At 46.1% G+C, this 15,622-nt stretch overlaps 1 protein-coding gene across 7 annotated transcripts in view; it reads right to left on the reverse strand.

The window, feature by feature from the left end:
* Positions 1–748: 748 nt before the first annotated feature.
* Gnb1 (G protein subunit beta 1) overlaps positions 749–15,622 on the reverse strand; it is an 85,669-nt gene continuing 70,795 nt past the window's right edge. For 2 of the 7 annotated variants that reach the window (XM_008852624.1, XM_029555878.1), the window contains exons 8-12: positions 8,750–8,816; positions 6,208–6,409; positions 4,767–4,983; positions 2,730–2,845; positions 749–2,496 (exon numbers count right to left, since the gene is read on the reverse strand). In XM_008852624.1, the coding sequence (XP_008850846.1) occupies positions 2,739–2,845; positions 4,767–4,983; positions 6,208–6,409; positions 8,750–8,816 (593 nt within the window). In that variant the 3' untranslated portion in view covers positions 749–2,496; positions 2,730–2,738. Of the gene's footprint in view, positions 2,513–2,729; positions 2,846–4,766; positions 4,984–6,207; positions 6,410–8,749; positions 8,817–15,622 lie in introns of all 7 variants that reach the window. The other 5 variants (XM_017803047.1, XM_017803048.1, XM_029555881.1 and 2 more) reach the window with 5 other exon arrangements.

The raw sequence follows: 15,622 nt of genomic DNA on the forward strand, positions 1-15,622 counted from the left end.
GTGGTGCATGCCTTTAATCCCAGCACTTGGATCTCTGTGAGTTTGAGGCCAGCCTGCTCTCCATAGTGAATCCAGGCCAGCTAGGGCTACAGGGAGACCCTGTGTCAAAAAAAAAAAAAAAAACAAAAAAAAAACAAAAAACCACCAAAACCAAAAAAAAGACAAAACACCAAAAAACCCCCAACCCCCCCCCAAAAAAAACCACCAAAAACCCAAAAAACAAAAAGAAACCCTGTGCCGTTTAGCCTAGAAAACACTGCAGTGGCCGGATGGTGAAGGCTAGAATGGTGTTTCCCCAGCAGCCTAAGGCTTTGCTTTCTGGAGCTGATGCTCACTTCCCCTTTCAAGATACAGTACCTTCACTGACAGAGAAGGAAATGCTGCTCAGTGAGAAGGAAACAGGGCTAGGTTCTCGGATATTTTAGTGGGGAAAACAGGAAGAGGAAGCCAGGGCATCTGGTTGGTAGAGGTCAGAGGAGGAGGTAACACACAGAGCCCAGGGAAACACTAAGAACCTTGGGCAAGGGTCCAAAGGGGAAGAGTTGCCTGTCCTGAAGGGTCTGGGTGGCAAGAAAAAGACCTCACTGCTCTGCAGGTCTAGGTCATAGAGCAGCCCAGGAACCTCTGAGGGCTGACAGTTTTAAACACGTCTCCCATGATGGGCATGACAGTGTGAGCCAACAACCAGGGCGGCAGGCAGCTACCTAAACACCCTGAAATGAACCAGAGAATAACCATCACTCCAGAGTCCCTCATGTCAAACTGCTTTATTACATCTTAAATAACAGTACAGTTTAATATGGTATCTACCTTGCATCCAGCCCCCTTGCAGTACACGGACTTCAAAATTAAATACAAAAGGTGAGAAGGGCACAGGTGCAGAGCTCTACAGAGTCGTTTGGTGGACAGAGAAGGGGCTTCGCTGTGTTCTCTTTGCCAGGTCCAGGCCTACCGCACAGTCACAGCACAGTTTTGTACAGGACGCTGCTGAAAACAGGATGGCGAAGCCACTACTGCTGCATGAGGGGTGCAGGTTACAGGGATGGGGGGTGGAAAGGTGAGGGTGGGGGGTGCAGGATATGGGGTTGGGGGCCCATAGAACACTGCTGTCCAAATGCTGCTGCTGAACATGGCTCGAGATGAAAACCACAAAGATCTGCATGGTGTAAAAAGGGTCTGCCTCAGACGCAAAAGGCTGTTCATGGAGGCAGGCGTCTAGAAAGTGGCCAAGAGGCAGCAGGCGGCTCCCCCAACCGGATTCCAACAGCGATCATTCCCAACAGGACTGTTTTGTTTGTCTTTAAAGTAAAGAAAACTGACTTATCCCACTATTCAAGCGTGTAGAGCGCTTGCTGCTTCCGATATATGTGCAGAGTAGCAACAGTAATGGACAGAGCCGCCACGGTTACAACTTTAAGAGGTTATTTCTTAAAAGAAAAAGAACATCTAAGGACTGAGTCCTATGTGCACTTTAGAGCATTTCTACAGCATGCGATTCTAAGAGTAAACCCACCCAATATGGCAAACAATCAAATTGTTTAAAATTTAACTTAGAAAGTTTGAGATCATTATTTTCAAAACATTGATTTGTACATTGTTTCATACACAAATAACCAACTGACTATCCAAGCACAGGACAGGCATCTCTGGAAAACAAGCCCCTGACGGCAGGGTGGACGGCCAGTGTCACATGACTACAAACTTCCCTTCAGCTTCACAGGAAACCCAAGGTAAGAGCAGAAACTAGGTGGTGGGAGGACAGGTCAGAAGGGATGGATGCCAGGTGTGAGTTCACTGCTCAGCAAAGGGGAAGGACTCTAACCAAGCACTGGTGGCCATCACAACATGTGCTTGGCTACTTCGCTTCTGAATTTTCCTCTTCTACTATGCCATGTTTGTGTGCAACAGTTATCTGTGACATGAGACAAAAATAAAGAGCCAGGGACGGAACTGAGTCACTGACAGGTCAGACTGCCATTTGCTCTGGTTCTGTTAACTACTGAACATGAAGGAATATATTTAAGAAGGAAATGTGAGAATGCTTCCAAAACCCGGCTACCAACGACTTGATATTTAGAAACAACTACAAGATAACAAAGTCCCCATCTTGGTTTGCATGAATGCCACAAACCAGGATCACTGGTCTAAATTCAAGTGAACTGGTGAAGAGGCGTATCTGTCTCAGTCACACTCAGGGTACCTTCTGGTTAACATTTTTATTGTGGTATTTCCTTTTAAGATTCATCCAAGACAAAAAAGAAAACAAAGACAGTGGCCCCGGGAGGAATGCACAGTCTGCTCAGTTACAGCATAGAGCCTTCTCTTAGTGGGGATTGTGCTCTTGGTTTCAGCAGTAAGTGAAGAAAAAAAGATCTTGCCCTTTAGAAGTTCTGAGGGGAGGTGTGGGTGTCCACGTTAGTACGGTTGGATAGGATATGCTATCGCTGTAACGCTTCAAGGTTGGAATGGTCTTCCAGTCACGATGGCATCCACCTGCTGCTGTGAACAGAATCTGGTCAGTGCGTAAGAAACAGAATCTGAGCTCAGACCTGTAGTCTGCCCACCGCTCTTCCCACAGCTCCCCGCTGAAGGCCATCACTTTGGGACTGCTACAATTCCAGACCAACACCACATCCGTGTTAACCCAGAACCATGCCTCCAGAGAACTTCATGCACTGAGAAGTATGTTCGGCTCCACTCAAGGAAGGGCATTAGGGCTACTCCATTACCTACTGGCCTTAGTTCCAGATCTTGAGGAAGCTGTCCCAGGACCCTGTTGCCACAGCCATGCCATCATCAGTCACCCCCAAGCAGCTGACACGGTTGTCGTGTCCAGCTAGGACACCTGGAAACAAAAACAGTAGTCACTAAAGCCCAGAAGCGTCTCACCTGCATATGATGTTCTGACAAGGGTTGTCTATCATTTTGAGACAAGACTCAAGACTCCCCCATGGTCAATCCCTAAGAGGGCAAGGGAAGGACCCCAGGAGGGGACAGTTTTGTCCAGTGGATATCATCCTTAGGTCCATGGCCAGTTTTATTAAGAGAGCAACTGTAACTTGCTGTTCTCAAACAAGAACATGGGCACACCTATAGGAAATACAAATATGCACAAAAGGAGAACAAGGACACACATGAGTGGCAAAGTAACCAGCTGAAGAAGCTTAAACAGTGGAGAACAAGCTACAAACCCAAAAATGAGTTAAAAATCCAAACACCTTATCTCAATGCAGTTGACCACCTGAGTACACAGAGCCTAGAGCCCAGCACAGTGTAGCATAGCTGTGAAGGCTGCAGAGATCATGGAGTTGTCACACAGTGACACACCACTTGCTGACACTCCCCACAGCCTTGGCTCAACCACTGGCCAAAATACTCCTACCACAGAGGGGTTTGAAGGTTAGAGACAGCTCCCGCTCCTGCTGCTACTGGTGTCCCAGCTGAGTACCAGGAGGGCTCTGTAGAGGTGAGGCTAAACTTCCCTGGGCCACAAAGACACTAAGCTAGAAATGGCTCTAATTCAGCAGCCTAACAGGGTAGAGAAAGCCATAGTAAAGCCCACAAAACTCAGAGATATGCCACCCTCTTCCATCCTCCCAAACAGACTTGCTGAAAAATTTTAAGCATGTCAACATTCTTCAGATTCAAGTACCCAAATGTCTATTTTAAATTTATTTCGAGACAGTGTCTCCCTGTAGCATCAGCTGGCCTGGAACTTTCTACATAGACCAGACTGGCCTCAATCTCATGCTGGGATTAAATATATGCGCCACCATGCCCAGCCCCCAAATGTCTACTTTAATAATAAGTTCTCCTAGCTGAGCATGGCAGCTCATGCTGATAATTCTGGTCTTAAAGAGGCAGAGGAAGGGGGCTGGAGAGATGGATCAGCAGTTAAGAACACTGGTTGTTCTTGCAGAGGACCCAAGTTCGAATCCCAGCACCCACATGGCAGCTAACAACTGTAACTCCAGTTCCAGAGGATCCAACAGCCTTTTCTGTCCTCCGGGGGCATTGCACGACACAGGTGCACTTACCTACATGCTGGCAACACACACATACACATTTAAAAAAATAAATAAAAAAGCAAAAAAAAAAAAAAAAAAAAAGAAAAGGAGGCAGAGGAAGGAGGACCACAAGCTTAAGGCCAGTCCAAGTTCACTTTGTTTAAAAACAAAGACAGTTGCCTCTTTTGTCCAGCTTGTGTTTTAACATCCTCAACTACAACACACCTGCTTATGATGTGTAAGATTCAGACTTCAACCATTACTAGCACACTGTTCGACAGGCCTATAGAGAGGGATGGGCATGGCACTGTATCAGATGGCAGAGCTGCAGAGGCTCAGAAACCTGAAGATGGAACTGGCATTGAGTTAGCTGTGATGGCATAAGAGGCAGCAAACTGAGGCCAAGGCAGGATGACTGTTAAATTCAAGGACATTCTGCTCTACATAGTGAGCATCAGGCTAGGGCCACTCAGTAAGACTCTATCTCAAAATTCACACACAAAAAGGCAAATTTCAACCCTGAGCTCAGTGATTTCTGGTGCCAGAATCTCCTGCTTTCTCCTCACAGGAAGAGCTTTCGGTTCTCTTGGGGTTAACTCTCTAAAGGGCTGGAGCCCAGCTATGTGGCTTCTGTCACCCCTGCTGAGCAATGCCACAGCTGAGCCGACACAGACCTACACATTTCAGTTCACATGGGTTTTATTTCCTCACAAAGAACTATTTAATGTCCAAGAACACAGAAGCCTTGTGGTCACCTACCTGCCCGGTCAGCTTTGAGTGCATCCCAGACGTTGCAGTTGAAGTCGTCATACCCAGCAAGGAGGAGGCGTCCACTCTTGGAGAAGGAGACAGATGTGATCCCACAGATTATGTTGTCATGGGAGTAGGTCATGAGCTCCTGGTCTGCACGGAGATCAAACAGCCTGCAGGTAGCATCGTCTGAGCCAGTGGCAAAGGCATTGCCATTGGGAAAGAACTAGAAAGAAAAGGGAAATCAAGACATCTGTGTTAGGGCTGGGGACACATCAGGTGGCAGAATACGTACCTGGAATGTGAAACACTCTGGATCCAATCTCTAGCCCCAGGACGTGTGTGTATGTGTGTACGTGTGTGTACAAGTGCGTGCGTGTATGGATGTGATGGTTTCTGCCTGTAATCACAGCATAGTAGGGAGTATATAGATAGGTACAAACGAAGACATCAAGACCACAGTGAGTTCAAGGTCAACCTGAACTACATATGGAGTTCCAGGCCACACAAAAATGCTTAAAAAGAAGTAATATAAATGCAATCATTAGTGGCTTGGCTGCTGTGGGAAAGGAGAACAGCTCTGGGCTCCACCAAGAACAAGGGTTGGAGTCAGGCATGGTGGTGCACGCCTTTAGTCCCAGCATCAAGGAGGCAGAAGTTGGCAGATCTCTGTGAATTTGAGGCCATCTGGTCTACATAGCAAGTGCCAGGACATCTGGGGCTATAGGAAGACCCCGTTTCAGACAAAAAGAAAAAAAAAAAAAAAAAAAAAAAGGATCAAGAACTGGCCTTATGGAGCTAGATGGGGTGTGAACTAGGGAACCCCGACTTGGAGCTTGTGGACTGCAGCTGTCACCCTCCCCCAGGGTAGATTTCAGTCCACTGAAGCAGTGAGCCATTGAGGGCTTCTGCTCCCTGGCCACAAATTATTAGGAAACTTGAGAGGCAAATTGCTGCCCCAGCCAATCAGACTCATCACTCCAGACTAACTCATGAGGCCAGCAGCAAAAACACTGTATGGACAGGTGCTGGTGAGGAAGCAGGTTCTGACTCCACCATGCCCCTAGCTGGAAGAGGGCAAATACATGGCTCAGCAGTAAAAAGAGAACACTGCTTTTGCAGAGAACTGTGTTTGGTTCCTAGCACTCACATTAGGTAGCTACAACCTGTAACTGTTGCTCCAGGGAACCTGATGCCCACTTCTGAACTTCAAGGGTACCTGCACTCACATGTACATACACACAATTTAAAAAATAAAGTAAGGCTGGGTGTGGTGGTGCACACCTTTAATCCCAGTGCTTGGAGACAGAGGCCAGCCTGGTCTACACAGTGAATTCCAGGCCAGCTGGGGCTACAGGGAGACCCTGTCTCAAAAAAGATCCCCTCCCAAAAAGAGTAAATATTTTAAAAATTATTAAAGGAAGATCTGATAAGTAGAATATAAACTCACACAGATGGCATTGATGTCAGACTCGTGGCCTGTGAAGGTCTGCCGGCACATCCCTTCTCGGACATCCCAGAGCTTGGCTGAAGCATCACAAGCACCAGAAACAAACAGTCTGGTGTCGGGAGCGAGAGACAGACTCATGACATCTCCAGTGTGTCCAGTAAACGTGGTTGTCTGCTGGCCTGTTTCAATGTCCCACAGGGCACTGGAGCAGGGGCAAATGACAAACAGGTCAGCCTCACATCTTGGACCACAGGCCACCTAAAACACTATTCTTTGAACTACCCAGGACCACAGAAGACCTCTGTGTCATTTTGAAGACACATTTAATTCTGCAATACAACTTTGTTTAGGAGCAATGAAGCAAAGAAAATAAACCTAACTGTGTGGATAAATGTATGGACTAGGCCTAGAACATTGGTTTCCAGGTCACCTCATACCAGCGAAAGGGACCTACGTTCTGTGTGGCCTTTCAAAGCAGGACATAAAAGGCTAGGTCACACATTCAGATTCATGGATAGTCTGTGGGAGCAACAGGAAGAGCTATGGCCTAAAAAGTGAGAGGACAGTTTCACTTGTGTTAGTCCCTGTGTCCCCCCCAGACACTAGGGGGCAATGCCAGGTAAACAAATGGCTCAAAGCAATTCTGATGCCCTAACTCCCCTTCCTTGGGGTTATAACCAGAGACCAGAGATGATCTTCATGGATGCACATGGATGCTGAAAAGGTGAGACACCAACAGCACTGCAAAGGGCAGGAGTTGGCACTGAAGGCACTGGCTGTGTGTACTTCTGTCTACAATCTGCAGAAAGCAACGGTACTATAAACTGCCAGTTCTCATCAACCCGGAAAGCCTGGTTTGGCCTAGCAACACAAATCAATGAACCAATTTCAACATAATGCATAGGGACTCTCATCTCATCCAAGAAAATGATCAATACATGAAAGCATTTCAGAAACACCTCCTGACAGAGGAAGTCTTCCCAGTACAGATGATGATCTGGACTGCAGATTTTGTGACTATGAAATTCATACAACCCAAGACACTGTGACACTACAAACTGCTGCTGCTGAAGCCAGTAACAGCCCACATCTCAGAGGCCCTGCCCTCATCAGACATGGACTGCCGTTCTAATTAATTAGCTTTCTACTGCTATGGTAAGCACAGATGAAAACCAATGTGAGGGGGAAGGTTTATTTGGTTTATCAGAGTTCATCACTGAGAGAAACCAGGGCAGGAACTCAAATCAGGAACCTGGAGGCAGAAGCTGGAGCAGAGACTGTGGAGAAACGCTGCTTATTGGCTTGCTTCTCCTTTGGCCTGTGCTTGACTTGCTTTAATGGGCTGGGCCCTCCCACTTCAATTAGCAGTTAAGAAAATGCCTCCATAGGGCAGTTTAATGGCAGAAACACCTTAATTGAGGTTCCCTCTTCCCAGGTGTGGCAAATTGACATATGAAGATAGTCAACATGACTGCATGGCTGTGCCACAGCCCTAGCAGCTATAGCTGCAAGCCACAACACATTCACACACAACACATAAGGGGAACTGGAATGCCCCTCCCCACACCTTGAGAAATTCATGTAAGGTATTTTGATCATATTCAGGACACCCCCCCACTTCATGTCCTCTACTATTATTGTGGGCTTTTGGGTTTTTTTTTTGGGGGGGTGGGGTCTTTTTGAGACAGGGTCTCCCTGTACCTCCAGCTGGCCTGGAACTCGCTATGTAGACCAGGCTGGCCTTGAACTCACAGATATCCTCCTGCCTCTGCTTCCTGGGTACTGGGATTAGAGGTGTGTGCCACTACGTTAAGGTGGCTTTGGGATTTTTTAAAAAAAGCCTATTAAGTCCAGTTTCTATTCCCCAAATGCTCTAGGGTGGGGCCTGGTAAACCTACTCAGCATCACACCCTTAAAGAAATGACTCTCAATGGTTCCTCAGCAGGGCTTTGGCCTCTTCCCGCCTCCCCATTCCATGCCAGGACTTTGTCTGGCTTGAGCTCGAGCAGGTCTTGTGCATGCTGTCATAAGCACTGTGGGTTCATGTGTGCAGTGGCCCTGCTGTATCTAAAACAGCTCTCCTAAAATAACTATCTGGTCATTTCATTAAGGAAGAAATGGAAAATTTTCAGAGTTTACTTAAGCAGGCTTCCACCTACTCATAAATAAAAACTCTGTTTGATAAAGTTGAGTTTGAAGCTGTATCCGTGCTCAGAATGAGATGGCATGAGACAAGCACAGAAGACTCTCCTACTCCATGGGCTACAGAACACCGTCTGGCTGAATAAAAGTGGAGAAAGGCAAAGAAAAGCAGATATTGAGTATGCAACTGCAGCCTAAACTGTTCAAAACCAAACTTCGTACATCGACAGACAGTACAATGAATTACTTATTGCTACTTTGTGTTTAAACCTCCAGTCCATTTCAAATTAAAGATGATCTAATGAACACCAAGAACCATCTAGCTTGCATGTCTCATCCTACTGATGTGAACGAGAACAGTGGGTCTCAGTCCTCACTGCCTGCCTTGTCAGGTACTTACCACGTGGTGTCTCCAGAGCTGGTGACGATCTGATTGTCATCCAGGAACCGGCAGCAGGATAGATAACCTGATAAAGAGCAGACCCAAATGAGGACCCAGATCTACAAGCCCTGACCCTATGCTCTTTTCAGTGTTAAAAACTACGGTAATGGAACTTCTCTGAGTTGGAACAGAACTCTGTCTTATTCTCATAGTGTGGGTGAGATTCCAACCAGGGAGAACCCACATTAAGACTATGGGACACATCACCCAGATCCACATCCTGCACAACAGAGAACAGCAAGCGGTGCCTAGGAAACACCTGACTCTTCCATCTACTTTCCTGTGCAGAAATATGAAGGCAGAGGTTCCAGTTCCTCTCCTCATTTGCCTGTTCACTCACTCAGTGAAAGAGTCTAGGGCCTGGTGGGCAGCTGTGGACATCTGGAACAGTCTTGCAGAAAGGAAACTTTTCACTTAGAGTTCACAGCCCAGGGAAGAGGAACAGTAACTTCAAAAGGTACATTAGGAACTACTGTGATAAAACATGAGACATCAGAGTGAGGGGCCTCATGAGAGGACAGGAGACAGGAAAGTCCTCTAGACTCCCGAGCCGCTGTTTCTAAGTAGGTGGCTCAGCCAGAGGCAGGAGGAAGACGGACCAGAACTCATGGAATCCGGGCAGAAAGGACTTCAGGCCACAGAAGGACAATCATGGGGAACAGGGAAAGATGAGCTGGTTAACCAGCCCTACGACAAGAAGACTGGGACTGTCCAGGAGGCTGGCTCTCTGAACACAGGTGAGCGGGCTGGCTTTCCCAAGGGCTACGATGTGCAGTCTGCATGGACACAGCTGTGCTCCTGCCTATACTCAGAAGCTGTGGACAGAGTGGGGCACAGTAAAAAAAGAAAAATCCCATTTCAAACATAAGAAAGCCAAAACAAACCCTCAATTCTGTGATCTCCACATTATTATGAGTTTGTACTAATAATCAGCATTATTTTGTTAAGGGTCATCAAACTGGACACTGCTCAGGGCATGTGCCAGACTGGCCCTAACAAGACTTTTTTGTGGGTCACAGCAGCACTACAATTTTCAAGAGATTTAAGTGATTGCAAAAACATTTAATTGTATGTGTGTGAAAGAAGCACCAACTCCAACAGCAGTGGTCCCACCACATGCAGGTCTCAAAACAGCAATACAGCACATACCTTCAGGCTTCCAACACCAGGAACCAGAGACCAGAAAGAAGGTAAGCCACAGCACAGAACTGTTCAAAGGACTGGAACACCAGTCCCCAGGCTAGTAGGCCTCAGTCAATTAGAGCGAATCAAGTTCCATGTGGGATTTGAATTCACAAAAGCTGATATGGCCCCAGATACAGGCATATGAAAGTGTCAACAGGAACAGAGTAGCGGCTGTGCAGGTGTGGACACGGAAGCACCAGACACTGCTGGTGTTTCTCTTGGTAACTTACCAGTTAGAGCTTCCAAAATACACACAAATGTGCTGGGAGTATAGCTCATTAATATGGTGCTTTTATAGCATGAATAAGTTCCTCGGCTTATGTACCAGTGTAACACTCATGCACAAAGATCAGCGCTGCAATTCTGAATGTGATTTTAGTTGAAAACTACAAACTTCCAAAATGAATCCAACAAAGACGGTTTTAGCTTCCCAACCTGCACCATGGGGAAAAGGGAGCCGTACTTGCCACTGCTGAAGTTAGATGGTAAAGGAACATCTATATTGTACCCAGTTCAGCCCAGGAACAAAGCTAAAAATCTGTACAAGTTTCATTTTGAGAGCAGGAATCAACTGTCAATGTAGAATTGGAAGAAAAGCCACTGGCCTCATCCTAGGGGAACAGGAAAGCTGGAGAACAGGTAAATTGTGGACACTTGCTTCAAAAAGTCAGAGAAAAGGAAAAGGGAGGAGCTGAAGAGATGGCTCAGTGGTTAACAGCACTGGCTGTTCTTGTAAAGGACCCTGGTTCAATTCCCACCACCCACATGGCAGCTAACAACCAACCTTAACTCCAGTTTCAGGGGCTCCAATGCCCTCTTCTGACCTCCACAGGCACTGCATAACATGGGTACACTTACATACATGCAGGCAATACATTCACACACATAAATAAAAATGAAATGTTTCAAAAAAAAGGGGGGGAGGGGGTCAGCTGGGCATGGTGGCGCATGCCTGTAGTCCCAGCACTTTTGAGGCAGAGGCAGGTGAATCTCTGTGAGTTCAAGGCCAGCCTGGTCTACATACTGAGTTTCAGGACAGCTGGGGCTACAGGGAGACCCTGCTTTAGAAAGACCAAAAGGAAAAAAAAAGGAAAAGCAAAGAAAAGGAGGGGGGCGGCTTAGAGAGATGGGTCAGCGGTTAAGAGACTGCTCTTGCAGAGGACTGGGGCTCTATTCCCAGCACCCACACAGTGCCTAGTAATAACCCATAACTCCAGTTCCAGGGAACTCTGACACCCCCTCTGACCTCCTTGGGCATTGCATGACACAGGGGTACTTACACACACACAGGCAATACACTCATACTCATAAAATGAAAGTAAATAAAATTTAGAAAAAGGAAAAGGGAGTTGATAGTGAAGTAGATTGATGATCCGAAGTCAGGAACTGCCAGAGAAGAGAAGGGAAGTCTGCTAAGCAAAGGAGCAGCTGTAGAAGGTTATACAAGATTACGCAAAAGGAGACAGAGACTGAGAATTTCCCAGCAACTCCTGGGTTCAGCATGGATGCTGTGGCCAAGCACTTGCTGGCGGCCACCCCTGAAAATGCCACTTCCCTCTACAGGAGTGAGTGACATGGAAGGATGAGGAGGACAGGCACAGGCTGAGCTCCAGGTTGACTGTGACAAGTCAACAGAAGTGGGATGCTGAGACAGGGGCCAGAGAAGTAACTGCCCAGCTGCAAATTCCAGGGATTTGATGGCTTCAGCCACCCCACCAGGTTCCAATACCGAACAGCAATGCCATGCTTCATCAGGGGCCACGATGCAGCAGCACTCTTGACCAAAAGACTCCAGCAAAAGGCCCTGAACTCAAGTCTCAGAGAAGCAACTCTTGAGCCCAGGTATCCATTCTCTCTTAATCAGCCATAGGGATCAACACTGAGAATAATTTGTGTCTGAGTTCTAGTGTCGTCAGATGAGTTTTCAGTCCATTAATAATTTTTCAGGTAACGTGTGTTTTATATATCTGTTGCCTCTATAACAATTTCCAACAATCTGGAATCTGGAACGTGCATTCTGTCTCTGTAATATTTAAAGCAGTAATAGTGAACACTTTCTCCTAGTTACCATGAACCTAGTGCACCAAACTTCCAGGGCTTCCTTACTCTCTAAGACAGTCTCTACAGTTCTGTTAAGTTTCCAAGTCTAGGAGGCACACTCTACAGGGGAAGCTCCTGTCTGGGACTAACAGAATACACAACTGACACTCAGTAGCCTGTTCCTGAGTTGACTGCCAATAGACTGCTGAATGGTTGCCAAGGCCTCTAATGAGAACATTCCTGAGAAGTGCTGATGACTCCAAAAGAGCCCTACATTTTTTAAAAAATTTATTTTTATTTTATGTATATGAGTGTATTACCTACATGTAAGTGCAACTGTGTCATACAATGCCCACAGAGGTATCAGAAGAGGGCGCTGGATCCCCTGGAACTGGAGGTTACGTGGTGGCTGTTAGCCACCATGTGTGCAATGCTCTCAGAGGTCAACAGTGGGTGTCAGATCCCCTGGAACTGGAATTGAGGGCAGTTGCCAGCCCCCATGTGGATGCTGAGAAATCAGACCTCTGCAAGAGTAGCCAGTGCTCTGAACTGCTGAGCCATCTCTCCAGTCCCTGGAAAAAAAGTTTAAAAATGAAAACAAATGGGCTTGAGAGATAGCTCAGCGGTTAAGAACACTGACTGCTCTTGCAGAGGACCTGGGTTTGATGACCAGCACCCACATGGCAGCTAATAACTGTCCTTAACTCCAGTTCCAAGGAATCTGACACCTTCTTCTGACCTCCTCTGGCATTGTATGATATGGGTATACTCACATACACGCAGAAAATACACTCATATACATAAAATAAAAATAAAATTAAAAAAAAAACCAAAAAATGGATTCAGAGACAGTTGATACAAAAGCCTTGCTGGCCGTCCTTCCAGAGATCGCCAGCATAATTTGGGTTCTTGCACCTCTTCTCAGGTGAGCCTCTCTTAAATGCTGGCAATTACCAGACTGGCAGGAAGAAAAGCTGTTGTCTGCTGGTGATGACAGAAATAACTATGCTCGAATATAAACAGAACCACGCTGAGAAGTAGAGACTGAAGAATGCCCATTCACACCCAAGGTACAGAAACCACAGTATTTGAAGACATGGCCCAGATTCTACCAATTTATCAAAAGATAAAATTTATGGCTTCCAATTGTCAAAGCACCATGAATAACAAAGAAAGTCACATACCCAGGAACGTCAAACCGCTTAAAGTCAAAGATACATCTTTTTCAAAAAGTAGAAAGTCTACCCAGATTTCTATATAGCCAGGAAAAATATCCTCCAAGAATAAAAGTCAAGGGCTCCAGTAAGATGGATCAGTGTGTATGGGGCATGCTGCCCAGCCTGACAACCTGAGTTCGATTCCCAGGGCCCACAGGATGGAAGGAGAGAAGTAACTTCTCACAAATTGTCCTTTAACCTCCATACATGTGTCACGGTACACACACACACACACACACACACACAGATCAAGTACCAGCTAGATGGTCAGCTGGTAAAGACACTTGACAACCTGAGTTTGATCTCTAGAACCCATGTTAAGATAGAATGAGAGCCAGGTGTGGTGGCACACATCCTTAATCCCAGAACTCAGGAGGCAGAGGCAAGTGGATCTCTGTGAGACTGAGGCCTCGTCTACATAGCAAGTTCCAGGTTAAAACCAAAAACATAGAACAACGGACTCCAGAATTGTCCTTTGACCTCTGCAGCATGCATACCCTCCTCCAACATCGTGTACACACATACAACAAAAAATAAATAAATAAATAAAAATAAAGGTCAATCAGCCGGGCATGGTAGCGCACGCCTTTAATCTCAGCACTCGGGAGGCAGAGGCAGGTGGATCTCTGTGAGTTCAAGGCCAGCCTGGTCTACATAGTGAGTTCCAGGACAGCTGGGGCTACAGGGAGACCCTGTCTCAAAAGAAAAAAAAAGTCCAACAGACCTTTTCAAAGAAATGAAGACTTCTCAGCAGCCTACCCTAACCCACAGCAGCCCCGTCTGGCTTCAGCTACCCATGGAAACCTTGGCTGACAATGTTATATAGAAAGTTCCAGAAACAAAAAGATTAAATGAACAATATTTATCACAGTGTACTGCTATAACTGTATTATCTTCTTACTAGCTATTGTTGTTAATGTCTTCCTGTGACTACTTTAACAATTAGCTTCATTGTAGACACACACCAGAAATACATTACGCACACGGACTGGCACTATCAACAATTTAGGGTGCCACAAAGGAGTCTGGAGCACATCTCCCAAGGATAAGGGCACTTCATGTATCATATTAAGGAATGGTTTTCAGGCTGATGAGAAAGCAGAATGTATTTTCAGGATGGAATGAATACACTGGAGATGAACGACATGTGAGGACATGTGGAAAACTACTAAACTTTAAAAAAATTATATGACACAGGATCTTTCTTTTGTAACCCAAGCTGGCCTTGAACGTAGTCCTCTTGCAGACCCCAGAGTGCTGGGGTCATGCCTGGCCTAAGATCAATTTCTTCAGATTGTCTAAAGGGAAAGAAACAGACTACTGTTCCCAGGTATGGTGATGCACACTTGTTAACTCCAGCACTGAAGAGGCAAAGAAAAGAGGGTGGAGAGGGTGGGATCATCCTGAGCTACAAGTCAAAAGTAACCCAAAAGGGCAGGAATAAACAAAGAGAAGAACAAAAAAAGGGGTGCAGATTACAAGTACTAAGCAGCAGAGGTAACTACAGGACATAGTCTCCGCCTAGGATTTTTCCATTTTATAATAGTAAGAAAGCAAAACTTAGAAACGAACTTCATAGTCTGAATGTGAATCTTTCTCTGGCTTAGCATTAGCTGGTATCACCTTCCTGAGATGCTGGGCAGTAGCAGTGATCTGAAAGCCCCCAGCCTGGTCCGAGACCACAGGGTGAAGAGAACAGGAGGCAGGCCAGGCAGTCAATGCATTTCAGCTGCTTGTATTTTCAACTTTTGAGAGATTTCTGGACATAAGTGAGGGAACGTGAACTAACCTGTACTTAGAGGCAGAGGTACTTTCGCTTTTTGTTTTGAGGCTAGCCTCAAACTCGGAGATCCATCTGTTGGAATATTTTCTCCAGGTGGGGGTGGGGGTGGGGGGAGGGAACGGATGACGACACAGCACTTTGGGTAGTTTGGGCTGGCTTCAAGCTCACTATGTAGTAAAGGACAAATCCAAACTTCTTGTTTTTCATCCTTCACGTCCCAAGTGCTGGGATTATAGATGTACCACTATGCCTGGTTTTATTCTATGCATAGTAAAGAGGCACACTACCGATTGAGTTACATCCCCAGGCCCCAAAGGCAGACACTTGAAAACCAAGACCTAGCTCTACGCTGTGTATGAAAGATAATTTATGAGAAAAACAGCAAATAAGAAAAAAAAAAAATCTACTATGCGGACAGTGAGCATGAGGCTGAGCTGGCCACACACATCAGATGAAATGGACTTCACAACAGAACACCATATGGGAGAGGGATTTTGGTAGTGACAAAAGGATAAATTATTCAGAAAGGTCCAGAAGCAGCAAATGTCCAATGTCCAGGCATCTATATTCAGCACTTGAACAAGTGAGGCTGGTGTGGGGATGCAT

This window comes from Nannospalax galili, unplaced genomic scaffold, assembly GCF_000622305.1.
Source record: "Nannospalax galili isolate Female #2095 unplaced genomic scaffold, S.galili_v1.0 scaffold806, whole genome shotgun sequence".
Classification (NCBI taxonomy): Eukaryota; Metazoa; Chordata; class Mammalia; order Rodentia; family Spalacidae; genus Nannospalax; species Nannospalax galili.